General features: G+C 39.4%; 1 protein-coding gene across 1 annotated transcript in view; it reads left to right on the top strand.

Annotated features, from left to right (window-relative positions):
* The first annotated feature begins 14,660 nt into the window (after positions 1-14,660).
* Positions 14,661-23,693, top strand: part of MRC1 (mannose receptor C-type 1) — a 113,879-nt gene continuing 104,846 nt past the window's right edge. Inside the window, exon 1 of the mRNA XM_027559833.1 lies at positions 14,661-14,921. Within this exon, the coding sequence (XP_027415634.1) occupies positions 14,861-14,921 (61 nt within the window). The 5' untranslated portion in view covers positions 14,661-14,860. The remainder of the gene's footprint in view (positions 14,922-23,693) is intronic.

Raw genomic sequence — 23,693 nt, 5'->3', positions numbered from 1 at the left:
TTTGAAAAAGGTTAAAATTTTAAAGGACTTAAACTTGATGTAGGTATTAACTCATCAGACATCAAAGTGTCCCTCTTATGAGTTCTTTCAGAACCCTAACTATAGCACTTTTAAAGACTTTCATTGGGTGTTTGCTTTTCTGAGTTCCTCATTAATCTTTAAATTCCTTAAAGAAAGGCCTGAGCATATCTTGTTTAACAATGCGTTTTATCTTCCTCTGTCAATCCCATAGAAACTTATAATGCTTATAACTCTAAAACCAGATTATCATACAAATAATTTATTTCAATTTATACCTGATTATTTTTTATTAAGAAGAATATATAACTATGTGCTGCTGCTAAGTCGCTTCAGTCATGTCCGACTCTGTGCGACCCCATAGACGGCAGCCCACCAGGCTCCCCCGTCCCTGGGATTCTCCAGGCAAGAACACTGGAGTGGGTTGCCATGTCCTTCTCCAATGCATGAAAGTGAAAAGTGAAAGTGAAGTCGCTCAGTCGTGTCTGACTCTTAGCGACCCCATGGACTGCAGCCCACCAGACTCCTCTGTCCATTGTATTTTCCAGGCAAGAGTACTAGAGTGGGGTGCCATTGCCTTCTCTGATATAACTATGTAGTTGATTGTAATATTCCTAAATATGAAAATATTTTATGTACATTTATATTTACCTTTGTATTGGAATTTATACAGTGAACAACGCTCAGATAATTTGGGAAGTATTACTTATTGGAGTTTAGAATGCATTTTGCACCTAATATTTGAACATGAATGTGCCTGATATTTTGGAGAGTCACAACACTGTATAAATAATGAAGGCATGTACAAAAGACTCCATGTAGGAGGACAATTACAGAGTACCTAATGTAATTTAATAGTTTTAAGGGTATGCACGTGTTTATAAACTTTGTCTATGGTATTTAACAGGCATTGCAGCAAATTATGCTAATAAAGCATTGGTTGTTATACACTCTGTGATTAAAAGTTATGCTATTAAAATTACATTGCAATTCTCATTGTTTCTAATGGTTTTTTTTTAAGACCCGTGCAGCTTTTGTGTCCTTATAAAAAGTTATAAACGTTACATATCGGTTAAAAGAAAATGGATGGAGAAAAATATACCATGCTAACACTAATCATGGTATATTTTTCTCCATCCAAGGGAGGCTTTACAAATAGCTGTGAAAAGAAGAAAAGTGAAAAGCAAAGGAGAAAGGGAAAGATATAAACATCTGAATGCAGAGTTCCAAAGAATAGCAAGAAGAGATAAGAAAAACTTCTTCAGTGATCAATGCAAAGAAATAAGAGGAAAACAACAGAATGGGAAAGACTGGAGATCTCTTCAAGAAAATCATAGCTAACAAAGGAACATTTCATGCAAAGATGGGCTCGATAAAGGACAGAAATGGTATGGACCTAACAGAAGTAGAAGATATTAAGACGAGATGGCAAGAATACACAGAAGAACTGTACAAAAAAGATCTTCATGACCCAGATAATCACGATGGTGTGATCACTGACCTAGAGCCAGACATCCTGGAATGTGAAGTCAGGTGGGCCTTAGAAAGCATCACTACGAACAAAGCTAGTGGAGGTGATAGAATTCCAGTTGAGCTATTCCAAATCCTGAAAGATGATGCTGTGAAAGTGCTGCACTCAATATGCCAGCAAATTTGGAAAACTCCGCAGTGGCCACAGGACTGGAAAAGGTCAGTTTTCATTCTAATCCCAAAGAAAGGCAATGCCAAAGAATGCTCAAACTACCGCACAGTTGTACTCATCTCGCATGCTAGTAAAGTAATGGTCAAAATTCTCCAAGCCAGGCTTCAGCAATATGTGAACCGTGAACTTCCTGATGTTCAAGCTGGTTTTCAAAAAGGCAGAGGAACCAGAGATCAAATTGCCAACATCCACTGGATCATGGAAAAAGCAAGAGAGTTCCAGAAAAACATCTATTTCTGCTTTACTGACTATGCCAAAGCCTTTGACTGTGTGGATCACAATAGACTGTGGAAAATTCTGAAAGAGATGGGCATACCAGACCACCTGATCTGCCTCTTGAGAAATCTGTATGCAGGTCAGGAAGCAACAGTTAGAACTGGACATGGAACAACAGACTGGTTCCAAATAGGAAAAGGAGTATGTTAAGGCTGTATATTGTCACCCTGTTTATTTAACTTATATGCAGAGTACATCATGAGAAACACTGGGCTGGAAGAAGCACAAGCTGGAATCAAGATTGCCGGGAAAAATATCAATAAACTCAGATATGCAGATGACACCATCCTTATGGCAGAAAGTGAAGAGGAACTAAAAAGCCTCTTAATGAAAGTGAAAATGGAAAGTGAAAAAGTTGACTTAAAGGTCAACATTCAGAAAACGAAGATCATGGCATCCGGTCCCACCACTTCATGGGAAATAGATGGGGAAACAGTGGAAACCGTGTCAGACTTTATTTTTCTGGGCTCCAAAATCACTGCAGATGGTGACTGCAGCCATGAAATTAAAAGACACTTACTCTTTGGAAGGAAAGTTATGACCAACCTAGATAGCATATTCAAAAGCAGAGACATTACTTTGACAACAAAGGTTCGTCTAGTCAAGGCTATGGTTTTTCCTGTGGTCAGGTATGGATGTGAGAGTTGGACTGTGAAGAAGGCTGAGCACCGAACAATTGATGCTTTTGAACTGTGGTGTTGGAGAAGACTCTTGAGAGTCCGTTGGACTTCAAGGAGATCCAACCAGTCCATTGTGAAGGAGATCAGCCCTGGGATTTCTTTGGAAGGAATGGTGCTGAAGCTGAAATCCAGTACTTTGGCCACCTCACGAGAAGAGTTGACTCATTGGAAAAGACTCTGATGCTGGGAGGGATTGGGGGCAGGAGGAGAAGGGGACGACAGAGGATGAGATGGCTGGATGGCATCACTGACTCGATGGACATGAGTCTCAGTGAACTCTGGGAGTTGGGATGGACAGGGAGGCCTGGCGTGCTGTGATTCATGGGGTCGCAAAGAGTCGGACATGACTGAGTGACTGATCTGATCTGAACACTAATCAAAAGAAAGCAGCACTAACATTCACTTCAGACAGAACAGACTTCAAAGTAAGGAAAATTTTTCAAGAAAGGGATTATTACATAATAATAAAGGAGTCAATTCTCTCAGGAGAATTAGTGTGTTATGTGCCTAATGACAGAGCCACATAAGGCAAAACCTGATAGAACCACAGAAAGAAATAGATGAAGCTACTATCATAGTTGGAAACTTCAACACCAATCTCTCAGAAATGGACAGTTCCAGCAGATAGAAAATCAGTAAAGACAGAGTTGAATTCAATGACACTAATCAATTAATTGAATATCATTGACTTCTAAGGTCTACTTCATCTGACCACAGCAGAATACACATTCTCTCAAGCTCACAAGAAACATTTACCAAGATAAGCCATATTCTGGGGCATAACACACACTTCAACAAATTTAAAAGAATAAAAACAATATAAAGTCTTTTCTCATAAGGGAATTAAGTTAGAAATCAATAACAGACAGGTAATAGAAAAATTCCCAATTACATGGAGATTATGCAGCACATTTCCAAATAACACATGGGTCAAAGAAGAAGTCTCACCAGAAATTAAAATATATTTTGGAGTAAATAAAATGAAAACAAACTTATCCAAATGTATGGGGTTGGCAATGGCACCCCACTCCAGTGCTCTTGCCTGGAGAATCCCATGGACAGAGGAGCCTGGAAGGCTGCAGTCCGTGGGGGTCACTGAGGGTCGGACACGACTGAGCGACTTCACTTTCACTTTCACTTTATAGTAAAATAAGTTTCCACCTTGGGAAGCTAGAAAAAGAAGAACAATCAAAAGTCAAAAAGGGGAAGAAAAGAAATAATAAGAATTACAGCAGAAATCAATGAAATTGAAACAAAATCAATAGAGAAAAACCAAGAAAACCAAAACCTATGCATGTGTGGGAACAGGGGAGGAGATGGGAAGTCTTTGTAATTTCCACTCAATTTTGTTGTAAACCTAAAATTGCTCAAACAAAAAAATGTCTTCCTAAAAAAGTAGTAGTGTTGTTGTTGTTCAGTCACTAAGTCGTGTTCAACTCTTTGCGACCCCATGGACTGCAAAATGCCAGACTCCTCTATACTCCAGTATGTCCTGGAATTTGCTCAAATTCATATCCATTGAGTTGGTGATACTATCTAACCATCTCATCCTCTGCTGCCCCCTCCTCCTTTTGTCTTCAATCTTTCTCAGCATCAGTGTCTTTTCCAGTGAAGTGTCTTTTTACATCAGGTGGCCAAAGTATTGGAGCTTCAGCATCAGTCCTTCAATAAATATTCAAGGTTGATTTCCTTTAGGATTGACTGGTTTGATCTTGCTGTCCAAGGGAGTCTCAAGAGTCTTCTCCAGCATAATAATTTGAAAGCAAAAAAAAATAGTGTAGTCTTAAATACTTCAAACTTTTAAAATATGTTTTGGGGATAATATTTTCCAAAGTAATATTTGCTTTTAAACTGGCATTTATACATACACAAATCTTAATATTTAGGATGTGCCTATGAGAGTCCCTTGGACTTCAAGGAAATCCAACCAGCCCATTCTAAAGGAGATCAGTCCTGGGTGTTCTTTGCAAGGAATGGTGCTAAAGCTGAAACTCCAATACTTTGGCCACCTCATGCAAAAAGTTGACTCATTGGAAAAGACTCTGATGCTGGGAGGGATTGGGGGCAGGAGGAGAAGGGGACGACAGAGGATGAGATGGCTGGATGGTATCACCGACTCGGTGGACATGAGTTTGGGTGAACTCCGGGAGTTGGTGATGGATAGGGAGGCCTGGCGTGCTGCAATTCATGGGGTCGCAAAGAGTCGGGCACAACTGAGTGACTGAACTAACTGATTATCAATAAAAATCTCATAATTTCTTTTGCTTTGAAATTGGAATATTAATGGACTTTTTTTAAGGAAAGTCTTCTTTTTCTACAATGTATTTCTTTATTTTTCTTCTTAAAGATGTAGGTTCCTTAGAAAATAGGTTTTCCAGAATATTTTATTACATAAACTAAAAAATTACCTTTTAAATTGCTTACAATTATAGATAATATTACATATTTGGTGTAGTTTGAAGAAGATACCCTCTGCTTTTGTGTCTTGATTTCCATCTCTAAAATCTGGATCATTTACAGATCATAAAAATACATTTTTTGCCTTATTCTTAGTTTTTTTTCAAATATAAAATGGGTCAAACAAGCCTTTAAATATTAATTTATTATAAATATATAAATTATATTATAACATTATTAATATAAACATTATTTATTATTAATTTATTATAATTGGATCTGCAAATTACAATATTGTGGTGGGTTTTGCCATACATTGACATGAATCAGCCATGGGTGTACATGTGTCCCCCATCCCGAACCCCACTCCTGTCTCCCTCCCCATTCCATCCCTCTGGGTTGTCTCAGTACACCGTCTTTGAGTGCCCTGTTTCATGCGTCGAACTTAGTCTGGTCATCTATTTCACATATGGTAATATAATGTTTCAATGCTATTCTCTCAAATCATCCCACTCTCACCTTCTCTCACAGAGTCCAAAAGTCTGTTCTTTATATCTGTGTCTTTTTTGCTGTCTTGCATATCAGTTCAGTTCAATTCAGTTCAGTTGCTCAGTCGTGTCTGACTCTTTTTGACCCCATGAACCACAGCATGCCAGGCCTCCCTGCCCATCACCAACTCCCAGAGTCCACCCAAACCCATTTCCATGAAGTCTGTGACACCATCCAGCCATCTCATCCTCTGTCGTCCCCTTATCCTCCTGCCCTCAATCTTTCCCAGCATCAGGGTCTTATCAAATGAGTCGGCTCTTCACATCAGGTGGCCAAAGTATTGGAGTTTCAGCTTCAACATCAGTCCTTCCAATGAACACCCAGGACTGATCTCTTTTAGGATGTACTGGTTGGATCTCCTTGCAGTCCAAGGGACTCTCAAGAGTCTTCTCCAACACCACACTTCAAAAGCATCAATTCTTCGGCACTCAGCCTTCTTTGTAGTCCAACTCTCACATCCGTACATGACCACTGGAAAAACCATAGCCTTGACTAGATGGACCTTTGTTGGCAAACTAATGTCTCTGCTTTTTAATATGCTGTCTAGGTTGGTCATAACTTTCCTTCCAAGGAGCAAGTGTCTTTTAATTTCATGGCTACAATCACCATCTGCAGTGATTTTGGAGCCCAAAAAAATAAAGTCAGTGACTGTGTCCACTGTTTCCCCATCTATTTGCCATGAAGTGATGGGACTGGTCTTGCATATAAGGTTGTCATTACCATCTTTCTAAATTCCATATATATACATTAATATACTGTATTGGTGTTTTTCTTTCTGACTTTGTATAATAGGCTCCAATTTCATCCACCTCATTAGAACTGACTCAAATGTATTCTTTTTAATAGCTGAGTAATAGTCCATTGTGTATATGTACCACAGCTTTCTTATCCATTCGTCTGCTGATGAACATCTAGGTTGCTTCCGTGTCCTAGCTATTGTAAACAGTGTTGCAATGAACATTGGGGTACAGGTGTCTCTTTCAATTCTGGTTTCCTCAGTATGTATGCCCAGCAGTGGGATTGCTGGGTCATATAGCAGTTCTATTTCCAGTTTTTTTTAAAGGAATCTCCTCACTGTTCTCCATAGTGACTGTACCAGTTTGCATCCCCACCTACAGTTTAAGAGGGTTCCCTTTCCTCCACAACCCCTCCAGCATTTATTGTTCGTAGACTTTCTGATAGCAGCCATTCTGACTGGCGTGAGATGGTACCTCATTGTGTTTTTGATGTGCATTTCTCTGATAATGAGTAAAGTTGAGCATCTTTTCATGTGTTTGTCTGTCATCTGTATTTCTTCTTAGGAGAAATGTCTGTTTAGTTTTTTCACCCGTTTTTTGATTGGGTCATTTATTATTCTGATATTGAGCATGAGCTGCTTGTATATTTTTGAGATTAATTCTTTGTCAGTTGCTTCATTGGTTATTATTTTCTCCCATTCTGAAGGCTGTCTTTTCACCTCACTTGTAGTTTCCTTTGTTGTGCAAAAGCTTTTAAGTTTATTTAGGTCCCATTTGTTTAGTTTTGCTTTTATTTCCATTACTCTGGAGGGTTGGTCACAGAGGATCTTGCTGTGATTTATGTCAGAGAGTGTTCTGCCTATGTTTTCCTCTAGGAGTTTTATAGTTTCTGGTCTTACATTTGGATCTTTAATCCATTTTGAGTTTATTTTTGTGTATGGTATTAGAAAGTGTTCTAGTTTCATTCTTTTACAGGTGGTTAACCAGTTTTCCCAGAACCACTTGTTAAAGAGATTACCTTTTCTCCATTGCATATTTTTACCTCCTTTGTCAAAGATAAGGTGTCCTTAGGTGCATGGATTTATCTCTGAGCTTTCTATTTTGTTCCATTGATCTATATTTCTGTCTTTGTGACAGTGCCATACTGTCTTGATGACTGTAGCTTTGTAGCATAGTCTGAAGCCAGGCACATTGACTCCTCCAGTTTCATTCTTTCTCAAGATTGCTTTGGCTATTCGAGATTTTTTGTATTTCCATACAAATTGTGAAATTATTTGTTCTAGTTCTGTGAAAAATACCATTGGTATCTTGATAGGGATTGCATTTAATCTATAGATTGTTTTGGGTAGTATACTCATTTTCACTATATTGATTCTTCTAATCCATGAACATGGTATATTTCTTCATCTATTTGTGTCATCTTTGATTTCTTTCATCAGTGTTTTATAGTTTTCTATGTATAGGTCTTTTGTTTCTTTAGGTAAATTTATTCCTAAGTATTTTATTCTTTTCTTCACAATGGTGAATGGGATTGTTTCCTTAATTTCTCTTTCTGTTTTCTCATTGTTAGTGTATAGGAATGCAAGGGATTTCTGTGTACTAATTTTATATCCTGCAACTTTACTATATTCACTGATTAGCTCTAGTAATTTTCTGGTGTGTCTTTAGGGTTTTCTATGTAGAGGATCTTGTCATCTGCAAACAGTGAGAGTTTTACTTCTTCTTCTCCAATCTGGATTCCTTTTATTTCTTGCTCTTCTCTGATTGCTATGGCTAAAACTTCTATAACTATGTTGAAAGTAGTGATGAGATTGGGCACCCTTGACTTGTTTCTGACTTTAGGGGAAATGTTTTCAACTTTTCACCTTTGAAGATAATGTTTGCTGTGGGTTTATCCAGAGAAGGCGATGGCACCCCACTCCAGTACTCTTGCCTAGAAAATCCCATGGACGGAGGAGCCTGGTAGGCTGCAGTCCATGGGGTCCCGAAGAGTTGGACATGACTGAGAGACTTCACTTTCACTTTTCACTTTCATGCATTGGAGAAGGAAATGGCAACCCACTCCAGTGTTCTTGCCTGGAGAATCCCAGGGATGGGGGAGCCTGGTGGGCTGCCGTCTATGGGGTTGCACAGAGGTGGACACGACTGAAGCGACTTAGCAGTAGCAACAGCAGTGGATTTATCATATATGGCTTTTATTATGTTGAGGTATATTTCTTCAATGCCTGGTTTCTGGAGAGTTTTTATCATAAGTGGGTTTTGAATTTTGTCAAAGGCTTTCTCTGCATCTACTGAGATAATCATATGGTTTTTATCTTTCAGTTTGTTAATGTGGTGTATCAGTTTTATTGATTTGAAAATATTGAAAAATCCTTGCATCCCTGGAATAAAGCCCATTTGGTCATAATTTATGATCTTTTTAATATGTCAAATAATCTTATAATTAAATTATTTTGAAAGACATGTGCCATGCCAAACAAAACACTGGCTCTTCAAATAGTCTGTACATTACAGTAAATCTAAATATACTATCTGAAGAATATTATGAACTGAAGTCAAATTTTAGATAAATTATCCAATACAAAGATTTTTCATTCCTATAAAGTTAATTACTTTCTATTAAATTGCAAAAGCAATTTATTATTGGTGTTTTGATGTATTTTGATAAGGATTGGAAAATTGAAGAATAAGAACAATTAAAATCCCAGTTTTCTATCTTTAAAATTTTAAGTTTTTACTTTACTGCATCATTATATCTTTTTTTCCTTCTGAGTCAAAATTATCTTGGTATCATTTGAGCAAATTTGCCTATTAAAAGATAGAGATGGTTAAACCAAATAAACTTCTGTATAAATCACCAGTTTAAACTAGGAGAAATGATGGAATAGACTACCAAATAATTTGTTGAGCTGATTTTCTTGGAACTGTTTCAGAACAAAGGAGTCACTAAGTTCATCTTACATGGAACTGAGTGGGTGTGAGGTACGTAATGTTTGAGAGCATCTAAGAGGAAATGAAATAGTTCACCAATTGTCTCACCAATTAGGAAAAAAAGAGGATTTCCTTTATTTTATATAAATCCTCCTTTAGCTTGAAGGAAGTACTAGTTGAAAACAACCATCAGAAAGCTAAACGAAAACCAGAACCAAAACTTAGTAGAAGTATAAAGAGGATGGTAAGAGTTGGATTTTATTTTAATGTGGTAAGATGTACATAACATAAAATTTATCATTTTCATGTACAACTCAGTGGTTTTAGTGTATTTGCAATGTTGTACAACTATCACCACTATTTTTAAAACTCTTCTTCATCCCCAGTGGACACTCTGAATCCATTAAACAATAACACTCATTTCCCCTCCCCCACTAGTCCCTGGTAAAAATAGAGGTATTTTTCCTGTCTTTATGAATTTGTCTATTCTACGTTCATATAAGTAAAATCATGAGGCATTTGTCCTTTTGTGTATTATTTATGTCTGTGTTATTTCAAGATTGTAAGTGTTGTAGCAGGTATCAGAATTTCTTTTTTATGGCTTAATAATATTCCATTAGATATATTATTTTATTACAATGGAATAGAATAATATTAATATATATAATATTCCATTGTATATATATTGTTTTATCCATTCATCTATTGATAGACATGTGTTGCTTTTTACCTTTTAGCTACTATGAATAATGGGAATAAACATTGGTGTACAAATATTTGTTTGCATCTCTGCTTTCGATTTTTTGGGTATACATCTAAAAGTGAAATTGATGGATCATATACCAAAATCACTACAGATGGTGACTGCAGCCATGAAATTAAAAGACGCTTACTCTTTGGAAGGAAAATTATGACCAACCTAGATAGCATATTCAAAAGCAGACATTACTTTGCCAACAAAAGTTCATCTAGTCAAGGCTATGGTTTTTCCTGTGGTCATGTATGGATGTGAGAGTTGGACTGTGAAGAAGGCTGAGCGCCAAAGAATTGATGCTTTTGAAGTGTGGTGTTGGAGAAGACTCTTGAGAGTCCCTTGGACTCCAAGGACATCCAACCAGTCCATTGTGAAGGAGATCAGCCCTGGGATTTCTTTGGAAGGAATGATGCTAAAGCTGAAACTCCAGTACTTTGGCCACCTCATGCGAAGAGTTGACTCACTGGAAAAGACCCTGATGCTGGGAGGGATTGGGGGCAAGAGGAGAAGGAGACGACAGAGGATGAGATGGCTGGATGGCATCATTGACTCGATGGACGTGAGTCTCAGTGAACTCCGGGAACTGGTGATGGACAGGGAGGCCTGGCGTGCTGTGATTCATGGGGTCACAAAGAGTCGGACACGACTGAGCAACTGATCTGACCTGATCTGATCTGATGGCAATTCCACGTTTAATGTTTTAGGGATAGGAGCAGCCTTTTTCCATAGTGGCTACACCAGTTTACCTTCACACCAGTAATGCCCAAGAGTTCCAATTTCTCCACACCCTCATCAATGCTTGTTATTTTCTGTTTTTGTTCTTTGATAACAGCCACCCTAGTGGTCATGAAGTGATATATGATTTGGTTTTGTTTGCAATTCCACCTTGGCTAAGTGGTAAAGAATCGCCTGCATTGCAGGAGATGTGGGTTCTATCCCTGGGTTGGGAAGATCCCCTGGAGAAAGAAATGGCAACCCACTGCAATATTCTTGCCTGGGAAATCTCATGGACAAAGAAGCCTGGTGGGCTACACTCCATGGGGTTGCAAAAGAGTCAAGCATGACTGAGCAACTAAACAGCAACAACAATGTTGAGCATCTTTTCACATGCTTATTGGCTATTTGTATATTTTCTCCAGAGAAATGTCTATTCAAGTACATTGCTCATTTAAAAAATTGGTTGCTTTGTTGTTGCTGTTGAGTTCTATTTCTTTACACATTATGGATATTCTTTATCAGATATATGATTTGCAAATATTTTCTCTCATTTCTCTCATTCTTTTCACTCTTTTGATAGTGTCCTCTTTAATTTTGATGAACCCCAATTTAATCTACTTTTTCCTTTTGTAGCTCTGCTTTTGGTGTCATGTCCAAAAGAAAAATATTGCCAAATAGAATGTCATGAGGATTTTTCCTGATGTTTTCTTACAAAAATTTTCATAGTTTTAGCCCTTAACTTTAGGTTTTGACACATTTTGAATACTTTCTGCATTGAATGGTCTTGGTACCTTTGTAAAATCTGACTAACCTCATATTTGAGTGCTTATTTCTGAGCTTTCTGTTCTATTCTATTGGTCTTTATGTTCTCTCTTATGCCAGAACCACACACGATTTTGATTACTGTAGCTTTATAATAAGTTTTGACATCAGTAAGTGTGAGACCTCCAACATTGTTCTTTTTCAAAATTGTTTTGGCTATATGGGATTTCTTGGAATTTCATATGAATTTTAAGATGGGGTTTCCTGTTTTGCAAAAAACATCATTGGGATTTTGATAGAAGTTGCATGGAATCTGTAAATCTCTTAGGGTAGTATTGTCATCTTAACAATATTATGTTTTCAACTCTATGAACATGGGATAGCTTTCCATTTATTTAGGTCTTCTTTCTTTCAGCAATGTTTTGTAGTTTTTGTTGTGTAAGTCTTTTGCCTCCTTGGTGAAATTTATTCCTAATATTTTATTCTTTTTTGATGCTATTGTGACTAGAATTGCTTTCTTAATTTCCTTTTCAGATTTTTAATTAATAGTGTGTAGAAACACAACCAAATTTTGTGTTTTAATTTTGTATTCTATTTTGTTGTATTTGATTATTAGCTGTAGCAGGTGGTTTTTTGTTTTTTGTTTTTTCCTTTTTGGTAGACATTTTAGGATTTTTCACATATAAAATAATGTCATCTCTGGAAGAAAGATACTTTTACTCCTTTTTCTCTGACTTGGATGCCTTTATTTATTTATTTTCTTGACTAATTGCTCTGGCTGGAACTTTTCTTGCCATGTTGAATAGAAGTGGTGAAAGCAATTAAAAGCTTTAATTACCCTTCAGAATACACAAGTCTGATATTTGGAAGATGAGTCCCCTGAAGGGCTATCCTGGATCCATCAGGGTGCAAAAAAGGCTGTTACCTGCCACAAAGATGGGGGAGTGGAAGATGATAGCCACCACCCAAGGAAGAGCTTGAAATTCACTGAAATGTACCAGCATTTCCATCAAGCTCTCCCCTGGATCCTCCTAAGTTTCTGCTAGTTACTTGGGATACTAAAATAGACTCCAGACAGTTTCTGCCCAGTTTAGTAGGTGTTGAAGTGGAATGATGGATTTCTAAAGCTTCTTACTCCACTATCACTCCCACAAGAACTGGCTTTCTTTTTAGCTTGGTCACCTCTTTTAACCTGATAAATCTTTGTTTTAGTAAGGTCAAGGTCATGGGGTAAATTCTTTGTGGGATGATAGATCTCCTGTTGTTTCAAAATCACAGATTGTACCACTGATCCTGGTTGGCCATATGACACATTTTGTGTGATTTAAAAAAATCTGAATGTGAGTGTAGAGAAAATTCAGTTAAGTTTTATCTGCTTCTGAAATTAATGTAAATCCAAATTAGGCCAAACTTTCTGAATTTATATAGTTGGTTTACATTTAAAAACCATGAATGTCTCATTTAAAGTATTTTTTTTCTCACGATAAATCAGTGAAGCAGTGTTTTAGAAAGAAATATTTTGTTTCATTTGCTGTGTTTTGTAACCAATCTTTTATGTCAGTGAAACACTGGCTTAATGAAAAAGAAACATTTTTCTTTGTGTCCTACATTTTCATCATATTTTTCATCCTGTCAGAGTAATCTGAAATTTAGAATGTTAAAAAAAATCAGTAAGAGAAATATATCACATTTCTTACTGGGAAGCAAAGTTTATAGTATCACAAAGATGGTGAATCTTTGAGCTTTCCACTTGAAGACAAACTATTCATTAAAACATATACATTACCATATGTAAAATTAGACAGTGAAATTTACTGTATGATGCAGGGAGCTCAAATACAGTGCTTTGTGACAACCTAGAGGGGTGGGATGGGGTGGCAGGTGTAAGGGAGGTTCAAGATGGTGGGGACATATGTATACCTATGGTTGATTTATGTTGATGTATGGCAGAAACCAACAGAATAATGTAAAGCAATTATTCTCCAATTAAAATCAGTAAATTTAAATTAAAAAACTAAAATAAAATTTCAAGAAATACTCCAGCAGCTTCCTTTTGCATTTCCCACACTCCAGTTGTGAGCTGGCTATCTAATTATCGATATCTGCTTCAAAATGTTCTTAATTCATGCTTTACTTCTGAAAAATAACACAATAGATCTGTAGGGTTAATATGATGGTTCATGAAAGATGTTTTCATTTCTTTAAAAAGAAATTATCCCACCTATCATGAAATGACCAAATGAGCAGACTTCCTCCTGGCAAGACGACCCCTGTAAACCTGAAGAGGATCACTATTGCTAAGGATGGGCAGTGGGGCTTTACTGCAAGTCCTGTCACTGTTTTCTCTGGATCTCTTGAGGACTTTCTAGAAAAAGACTTCTAGAACTTTCTTCTTCCTTTTACAACTGAGCTTCTTTCTTAAGCTTAGTCTCTATTTTACATTTCTTCTAGCTGAAAGGAACAAAGCTCCATATGAAGCCACTTTCGAAGCTTTCAAAGAAAAAAGGAAACTCTAAACGTTGAATATGGAGAGTAGGATGGGATCCATTTCAGCGCTTAAGAAGACATTTCCACCAGAAAACTATCCTTTAAAAAATAGTTTATTATTTTAGATGTAATGCCATATTGGTATAATTCAGGATTTTTAAAATTTTCATTTTTGGAAGAGGGGCCGCATGTGGCATGTGGGAATCTTAATTTTCTGACAAAGGATTGAACTTGTGCCCGCTCTGTGTTGAAAGGCCAGAGTCTTAACCACTGGACTGCTAAGGAAGTCCAGAAAACTGTCCTCTTTATTGCCTGCCATCTCCACTACATTCCAGGGCTTGTCTGCTGAAGGTCCCTGGATTCAGCTGCTGCCCAGAGAGAATCTCACTTTTCCAGCCCAGGTAGTGGCCTCCAGCTTGCCCTCCCCCGCATCCAAGCAGAGCCGGGAGGTCCAGCGCTGTTTCACTTCCCCCCTTTCCCAGCAGGCCGGCCCTGGCTCCTGGGTTCTCACAGGCGCCCAGTCGCCTCCACCCTCTTCCTCATCTCTCTCCCACACGTGTCCCTCTCTCCCCTTCCTCTGTGTCTGCTCTTCTCAGAAGTTAGCTTACAAAGCAAAGTTGTAACTTTGAATTCCTGTTTTTCCAACCACCCTCATGTGACAGGATATCTCCTTATTGGAGGTTTTCCCTAATTTCAGAAGCCCTTTAAAAGTGGGCGCTTCCTCCACGCTCCTTTTCAGCTGGGCAGTTCTGAGAAGGGCGGAGCGGGCAGGGACAGCTGGGGGCTCACTGGCCTGGTCCTCCCCGCTCTCTTCTCTCCATCCGTGGAAGAAAAGGATAAACTCTGGACCATGAGGCCGTCCCCACTCCTGTCTCTCCTCTTTCTTCTTCCGGTAGCCGTGCAGCTCCTGGGTAAGTAGGCTAATGAGGTCTGAACTTCCTGACTTGGGGCCTGGGGTCTATGATACCCCCTCCTTTGGGGGAGAGTGTTAAGGGATTCCTTCCACACCTGCGTGGAGGAGGAAGCCGGGCTACAGCACCACCAGCTCTGCAGGAAGCTGCTCCGGGTTCCCAGGCCTGGAAGCTGGGGACTGGCAGGAGGCAGCGGCTCCTCCTGGGGTCAGGGGGCTGCCTGATCTGAGCCCCTCAGAACCCTGCCTTCCTCTTACCTCTTCTCTCGTCTCCCATTGCCCTTTCGCTGCTATATATTCTTGGAGTGATTTCCGCTCCGGTTGGCGAATTCTTGTTTTCAATTTCCATCTAACTCTCAACCAATCTCTTCTGAGCGTTTTTGACCAAAATGAGGGCAGCGCTGGTGTCTCTCTTTATCGTAGGTGTAAGGATGGGTCACAGATAGTACCCCCCAAAGATCTCATGCGAGTTTACAACTCATCTTTTTTCTGTGAATGCACCTTAAAAAAAAATTTTTTTTTTTAAGTTGGAGTTGATTTATAGTGTTGTGTTAGTTTCAGGTGTACAGTAATTGGGATCAGTTATACATATACATACATCCCCTCTTTCTTTACAGTCTTTTCCCATATAGGTCATTACAGAGTATTGAGTAGAGTTCCCTATGCTGCAAGGCACCTTCTTATTAGTTATCTGTTTTAGACATAGTACTGTGTATACCTCAATCCCAATCTCCCAATGCATCCCTACTCCCCACCCACCCCTTACCCTCTGGTAACCATAAATTTTATTTTCTGTTTCAGTGACTCTATTTCTATTTTGTAGATAAGTTCATTCGTATCCCCTTTTAGATTCCACGTGTAAGCAATAGCATATGATATTTGTCTTTCTCTGACTTACTTCACTCAGCAGTGAATGAACCATTTTGATCAGTCCTAGTTTTTATTACTAGACAGTTCATCCTTAGGTGTTCTACATAGATCCTTCTCTCAGTTCTAAGTTGTTCAAACTGATTTATTCCTATTCTTCCATCCCTTCCTTTTTTTTTTTTTCTTGGAAATGGATGATAATTCATGAGGACCAGACTCAGAGCTTTCCAGAAGCCTGAAGACAGTATGAAGTCTCTCTCTTCTATTTCTTTAAACATCTTGCTTTACCCTTGGAATGAGAGCTGAGGAATGAGAGCTGAGTGTCTGGAGGAATGTTTATTCCAAGGTCTCTTTTGAGATGAAATAGATGGGATTTCAGCTTTGAAATTTTGTATTTCTGATCCCCTTTCATTTTTCACAAATCAGCAAATACCACCTTGCCCAGCCTGTGCCAAGGGTGTTCCATGCCCTGTCAACATGTTGGAGGCAGGTGCTGGGGAGAGGGGATCATGGATGAGACAGAAGCTCCTGACCACCAGGAAGCTTTCCAGGGAGAATGTTCAACCACAGAAAACAAATTGGCATGACCATGAAATAGCTGAGATGATAAAAACACAAGCAAAGGCAGCATAGTTTGTAAATGGACCCTGCTACTTAATTTCTTTGTGCCTTAATTATAAACTTTCTTAGTATATAAACTAAGAAGCATCATATTACTTGTCCCATCAGTTGTTGCAATGACTCAATGAATTAAACTATGTAAAATATTTAGAACATAGTATGACTCATAATAGTTACTAAATGTTAGCTATTCATAACCATGACTATTTTTTCCCCCATGGTAGCAATCAGTAGCTCAGTGAAAGCAAGATAATTAGCATTTAAAGGAAAGGTTTTCCAAGAAACAATACAGAGGAAGGAGTCCTGAAGTCTGAGGAGATATTTTCCCTGTTGTTTTTGTTTAGTCACTAAGTCATGTTTGCAACCCCATGGACTATAACCCTGCCAGGCTCCTCTGTCCATGGAATTTTCCAGGCAAGTATACTAGAGTGGGTTGCCATTTCCTTCTCCAGGGGATCTTCCTGACTCAGGGATAAAACCTGAGTTTCCTGCATTTGCAGGCGGGTTCTTTAGCACTGAGCCACCAGGGAAGCTCTTATTTAACCTGAGTCCTGGCTACAAAGCACATCTCTTAGTGAGTAAGGAGAAGGGTGACGGGATAGCAGGCTCCATATCACTCTGGTCTTCATCTTGAAAGACTGTCTTGTGCAAGAGGATTAATATATTCTTCGTGACCCCAAAGGTTAAAACTAAGACCAGTGACAATCTTCTAAAGGTTTCACTGTCTCAAATAGAATGTTCTTTGTAGGAGAAAGTTTTCTCTCACTAAAGGTCTTCAGAGGAGAAGGCAATGGCAGCCCACTCCAGTACTCTTGCCTGGCAAATCCCATGGACCGAGGAGCCTGGTAGGCTGCAGTCCGTTGGGTCGCTAAGAGTTGGATGCGACTGAGCGACTTCACTTTTACTTTTCACTTTCATACATTGGAGAAGGAAATGGCAACCCACTCCAGTGTTCTTGCCTGGAGAATCCCAGGGACAGCAGAGCCTGGTGGGCTGCTGTCTATGGGGTTGCACAGAGTCGGACACGACTGAAGTGACTTAGCAAAGGTCTTCAGACAGACCCTGAATGAGACCTGTACTCCAACCTGGCAATAGAAACATCATTGGCCACATTATATAGCCATGTTTAAAAAGGTAAAAAAAACAAAAAAACAAAAAAAAAAACAGGTGACACTGATTTTATGAATATGTTTTATTTAACCCAGTGTATCCAAAATATTATTAGTCAACATTCATCAATATAAAGCTTACTGGGATATTTTTACATTCATTTTTTTTTAAACTTTGTTGTTGTTTTTTTTTTTAGTATAGCCAATTAATAATGTTGTGATAGTTTCAGATGGACAGCAAAGGGACTTAGCCATTCTCTCCCATACTCCCCTCCCATCCAGGTTGCCACCTCACATTGAACAGAGTCCCCTGTGCTAAACAGTAGGACCTTGCTGGTTATCCATTTTAAATACAGCAGCATGTGCATATCTATCCCAAGCTCCCAAACTATCCCTTTAGATTGGTTTTAATACTAATCTAGGATGTCTGTGAGGAACAGTTGCCCACTGACCACTCCCTTACTAGTTTTCATAAAATTTTCCTTTAATATTTATATTTTTCCTTCATTCTTCCTTTCTTTTTTTATCTTTTCTTTATTTCTAGTCTCTCATTTATTCCTTTATACATGTGACTTGTTTTGGTACCAGATTTAACACATACTTTCTGACATTGTTGAGCAAAACCAAGTTTTTGTCCTCTTTCTTTCTTCAGCTGTTCTGATAGTTGTCTATTTTTCTTGTTATTGTCCCAAATGACTTCTGATTTTTTTCTCTGATTCTGAGTTGGAGACCTGTAGGTGTAGGATATTGCAGATACAGGTGAGAAGACAGTTGCTTTGTTGTGTGACATTTCAGCACCTTCTTAGGTTGTTGGACCTAATTTCTAGGTAGGAAGAATCACTGCTGGTTAAATGTGAGTGTTAAAGAATTAAATACACTTAAAGTAGGTCAGAAGGAGAAAGACAAATACCATATAATATCACTTATGTGTGAAATATGAAGTATAAACCAAATGAACTCATCTATGAAACGGAGACAGACTCACAGACATAGAGAAGAGACTTGTGGTTACCACGGGCAGGGGTACTGAGGGAGGGATGGACCGGGAGTTGGGATTAATAGATGCAAATTATTATATAGAGAATGGATAAACAGCAAGGTCCTACTGTATGGCACCGGGAACTATCCAATGTCCTGGGATAAACCATAATGGAAAAGAATATGAAAAAGAACGTATATATGTATAACTGAGTCACTGCTGTACAGAAGAAACGAACAGAACATTGTAAATTAACTATACTTCAATAAAATATATTTTTAAAAAACAAAATACGGAAGGCAACCTGTAAGGGGGAAAAAAAAAGAATCAAACACACTCAACCTCAGTTATAGACAAAGACCCTGTCTTCAAAGGGACGTGGATCACAGTGATGACAAGTATTCCTGAAACCTGGTTTCTGACACTGAATCTTGAGCAGCTGAAGGAGAACCAGGAGGTCACAGAGCCACTCGGGGAGTTGAACAGAAGGAATGTAGCCTTTTAAGTGGTGTGTTGTTTGCATGGCAGAGAAGGAACAAAACTGCTATCAATGTGAGAATAACAGGGTCCTCTTGCCTCCTGGTAAGCATCAAGCACTGTTGAATGGAAACATCATATAGTTACACTGATCCATAGAGGGAACTCATGGAAATCAGGTAATAAATTGAGAGCAGAAGGAGATAGGAAGGCAAATACCCTTTGAAAAAGAACTGAAACTGGCATAGGAGACATTATAGGATGTGCATGTGTGCTCAGTTCTTCTATTGTGTTGGACTCTTAATGAACCCATGGACTGTAGCTGTCTAGGCTCCTCTATCCATGGGATTATCCTGCCAGTAATACTGGAGTGGGTTGCTATTACCTCCTCTAGGGGATTTTTAACCCAGGGATCAAATCTGTATCTCTTTGGCAGGCAGATTCTTTATCACTTGAGCCACCTGGGAAGCCCCTTACTGTGTGACAGATTCTTCTGATTATAAACCAAGTTAAGGTTACAGAGCCCTTTCAGATCCTTACCCACTTCAATTAATTGCTTTCAGATCCTTAATCAGATCCTTACAACAACCCTATGAGAAGGGTTGAAAGTGAAAGTGAAGTTGCCCAGTCGTGTCTGACTCTTTGCGACCCCATGGACTGTAGCCCACTAGGCTCCTCCATCCATGGAATTTTCTAGGCAAGAGTACTGGAGTGGGTTGCCATTTCCCTCTCCAGGGGATCTTCCTCACCCAGGGACAGAACCCAGGTCTCCCATATTAGAGGCAGGTGCTTTACAGTCTGAGCCATCAGGGAAGCCATGAGATGGGTTGGTTGGGTGTTATTAATGTCATCCACCTTTTACTACATGAAAGGCTCAGAAGTCAGCTAGCCAGTAAGGACCTGACCAGTTCTTGATTGTGGTCTTCTGGTTCTGAGGCTAAGAAGATGTAATTTACTAGCTGGAGCGTATTGATCAGGAAAGACATAAACGTGCTTCAAAACAGCAGTATGTCAAAAAGGGGATTAGTCCCTCTATTTGGATCAATTATTTAGATTTTTCACTTGGAGATGGGAAAGGGGACAGTAACCTTTGAGGGTTCACTATCTGCAAAATGATTTTCTGGGTGCTTTGCTTAAATTATCTGTAAATATATATATCTAAACATTTCTAAAAAAATATTTAGAAAATTTCCAGCAGCTCTATCAGAGAACATTATTATCCCATTTGACAGATCAGGAAAGTGAGGCTAGAATGATTAATTTAACTGAGGCAACACAGCTAGGACTTGGTGGAACCAACATTTGATTGCAAGTTTGCTGGCCTGCAAACACATGCTTCTTTCCACCACATCACATGGGAACTCTGGGGTCTCTATCCTCCTGTCCCTGTCTTTGCAACAGTTCTCTGTTTTTTTCTAGTTTCATCCTGCTCTGGACCATTTCACATTGCCTACAATACTGATTTTCCCCAGCTAATGATAAGAATATACTAATATGTATCAAGCAATTTCTGTGTGTCAGGAACTGTTTTCAGCGCTTTGTTTAGATGATCTAATTTAAATCTCACATGACCAGCAGGTCCTGTTGTTTCCTCCTCATTCTTCAGGGGGAAAAGGCAGCACAGAGTAGTTTAGATACTTGAGTAAGGTCACTCAGTAAGCAGTAGAGCTCCAATTATGTCGCAGTCAGGTAGACACAATGCATAAAAATTAATTTGCCTGGTTATGAGTGGAAGAAGAAAAATTGTGTAGTCTCAGCTTCTTACCTACATGTTTTGCTTGTCTTGAAGTTGGCAGAGAGGCTGGGTTTTTGAGGTTGAAGATCAGGAGAGAAAGGAAAGGATGGTGAATGAAGTGGCAGCTGAGAATGGAATCCAGGATATAAGTCTGGGGATCAGCAGGTGGCAGGAGAGCTCCTGAGATGGGAGTGAGTGAATACAGGAAGGGAGTAGGTATTCCTATCTTTAGGGAGGGAGGCAGGAAGTTGGCAGTGTTCCTTACTTACTCCCAGACTGTTTTCTCCTTGAGGTCATAGTCCGTATTGGATTAATACTTGCACCTCCCCCAGTAGCCTAATTGTTGTTGCTGTTGTCGTTTAGTCTCTAAGTTGTGTCCGACTCTTGGGACCCCATGGACTGTAGCCTGCCAGGCTCCTCTGTCCATGGGATTTCCCAGGCAAGAGTATTGGAGTGAGTTGCCATTTCCTTCTCCAGTAGATCTTCCTGACCCAGGGATCAAACCTGTGTCTCCTGCACTGGCAGGCATATTTTTTACCACTGAGCCACTTGGGAATCCCCAATAGCCAAATACGGTGACTTTAATTGGTAGGTTCTCTGGATATTTGATGAATGAATGAAGGATCTAAGAGGAAAATAAAATCATTTCAATTTTTTCTTTATCCTTTTGTTCAGTATCACTAAACCTAATCATGTGATCCTTAGTTTCCCCCTTGCCCCCAGCAATTGTTATAGTTTGTGTGTGTGTGTGTGTGTGTGTGTGTGTGCACGTGTATGGTAGTGATGGGTTAGTCCCTCAGTCATGTCTGACTCTTTGTGACCTCATGGACTGTAGTTCACCAGGCTCCTGTGTCCATGGGATTCTCCAGGGAAGAATATTGGAGTGGGTTGCCATTTCCTTGTCCAGGGGATCTTCCCAACCTAGGGATTGAATCTGGGTCTTCTGTATTACAGATAGATTCTTTACTGACTGAGTCTCTAGGGAAGTCCTTGTATATAGTAAGTGCATAATAAATATTTATTTTTAACTAATACATTTACATAAATAAATATTTATTAGCTTAATTTCAGTTCTTTGGAGACACACTTGTGGGGTGTACTGTCACTGACGGGGGCTAATGAACAGATTCTTGGTTTGGTTGACTCAAGATGGTGACCTCTGACAATGACTTGACAATGACTTGACTTGACCTCTGACAGTGACTTTTTTCCCAAGACTGGGAAAAATCTTGGGAAAAACTGGCTGAGGAGGGGGCTGTGAGACCAGAGAGAGGCAGCTGGTCCAGGGTGGGTGAAGGAGCAAGTGAGCCCTGTGGGCAGATGAGCTCAGCCTTCCTGGGTACTCTGGGTGACAAGGTAGAATGTATGTCCCAGAATCATCCTTCCTTGGTGTAAGGATTAGGGCTGTTCATTCCTCCAACACCCACTGGTCACTAGTGAAGGGCTGCTCCTAGGAGGTGTTCTTTCTCTGACCCTTCTGGTCTTTGCAGTGGGTGAAGGAGGCTCTGATGGTCCGAAAAACGTCCCCAGGCCCAGAGATGTGGGGCTGCCCCTGGGGATTGGAGCTGGTACTCACTGAAGTAGCAAAAGGCAAGAGAAATAAATGGGTTTCTGGCAACATCCACTACAAAATACCCATTTACTTTCCTCTTATCCAGCTTCCCTTTCTTCCACAAGTTATTAGCTTTTATGTTTTCATGTCAGTGTTTTATTTATAGATGGTGGGGAAAGCCTAAATATGTATAAGGAAGTACAGCCTATGACAGTTCTATCTCTAAATTGTCACCTTTAATAACCTCACTTTCTTTGCCAGTAAATTTGGAAATTTGAACTTCCCTGGTAGCTCAGTTGGTAAAGAATCCTCCTGCAATGCAGGAGACCCCAGTTTGATTCCTGGGTCAGGAAGATCCACTGGAGAAGGGAACGGCTACCCACTCCAGTATTCTGGCCTGGAGAATTCCATGGACTGTATGGGATTGCAAAGAGTCAGACATAACTGAGTAACTTTTACTTTCACTTTGGAAATTTAATGACTTGCTTAGTGTTATCATTTAAAACAGTTAAAATGTGCTTAAAAGAACATTTGTACCCGTGATGTTGGATATCCAGGCTTTGGCCATTTTTTAAAATTGACTTTTATTGAAATATAGTTGTTTTGCAATGTTGTGTTAGTTTCTGCTGTTACAGCAGAGTAGGCCAGCCATGTGTATCCATATGTCCCCTCTTTTTTGGATTTCCTTTCTATTTAGGTCACCACAGAGAATTGAGTAATGTTCCCTAAGCTATATAGTAGGTTCTCATAAGTTACCTATTTTGTACACAGTAGTGTACACATGTCAATCCCAGTCTCCCAATTCATCCCACCCACCCTCCCTTTCCCACACTGGTGTCCATTTGTTCTCTACATCTTTGTTTTGTAAATAAGATCATCTATATCATTTTTCCTAGATTTCACATATGTGCATTAATATATGATATTTGTTTTTTTTTTTCTTTATGAGTTACTTCACTCTGTATGATAGTCTTTAGGTTCAGCCTTGGTGGCTCAGATGGTTAAAGAATCCGCCTGCAATGCAGGAGACCCAGGTTTGATCCCTGGATTGGGAAGATCCCCTGGAGAAGGGAATGGCAACCCACTCCAGTATTCTTGCCTGGAGAATTCCATGGACAGAAGCTATAGTCCATGGGGTCACAAAGAGTTGGACGTGACTGAGCAGCTAACACTTTCACAGGCCCATCCACGTCTCCACAAAATGACCCAACTTCGTTCCTTTTTATGGCCAGACTTCAGGCATTTTTAACCTGAGACATTGTGTGGAAACTTCTTTCCTAAGTGCAGTTTGACTTTTTATATTTCTCCCCTTGAAGTGTGGGCTCTGCGTATCAGGGAACTTGTCTCTAGTTTGTCTTTGCCTTGTCACCAGCAGGGTGCCTGATATCTATTTGTTGAAAAATAAAAGATTATTAAGACTGAGTTAAGACGGA

Source organism: Bos indicus x Bos taurus, chromosome 13, assembly GCF_003369695.1.
Source record: "Bos indicus x Bos taurus breed Angus x Brahman F1 hybrid chromosome 13, Bos_hybrid_MaternalHap_v2.0, whole genome shotgun sequence".
Classification (NCBI taxonomy): Eukaryota; Metazoa; Chordata; class Mammalia; order Artiodactyla; family Bovidae; genus Bos; species Bos indicus x Bos taurus.
Note: the sequence above shows the minus strand (reverse complement) of the source record. Positions and strands in the feature narration are given on the sequence as shown.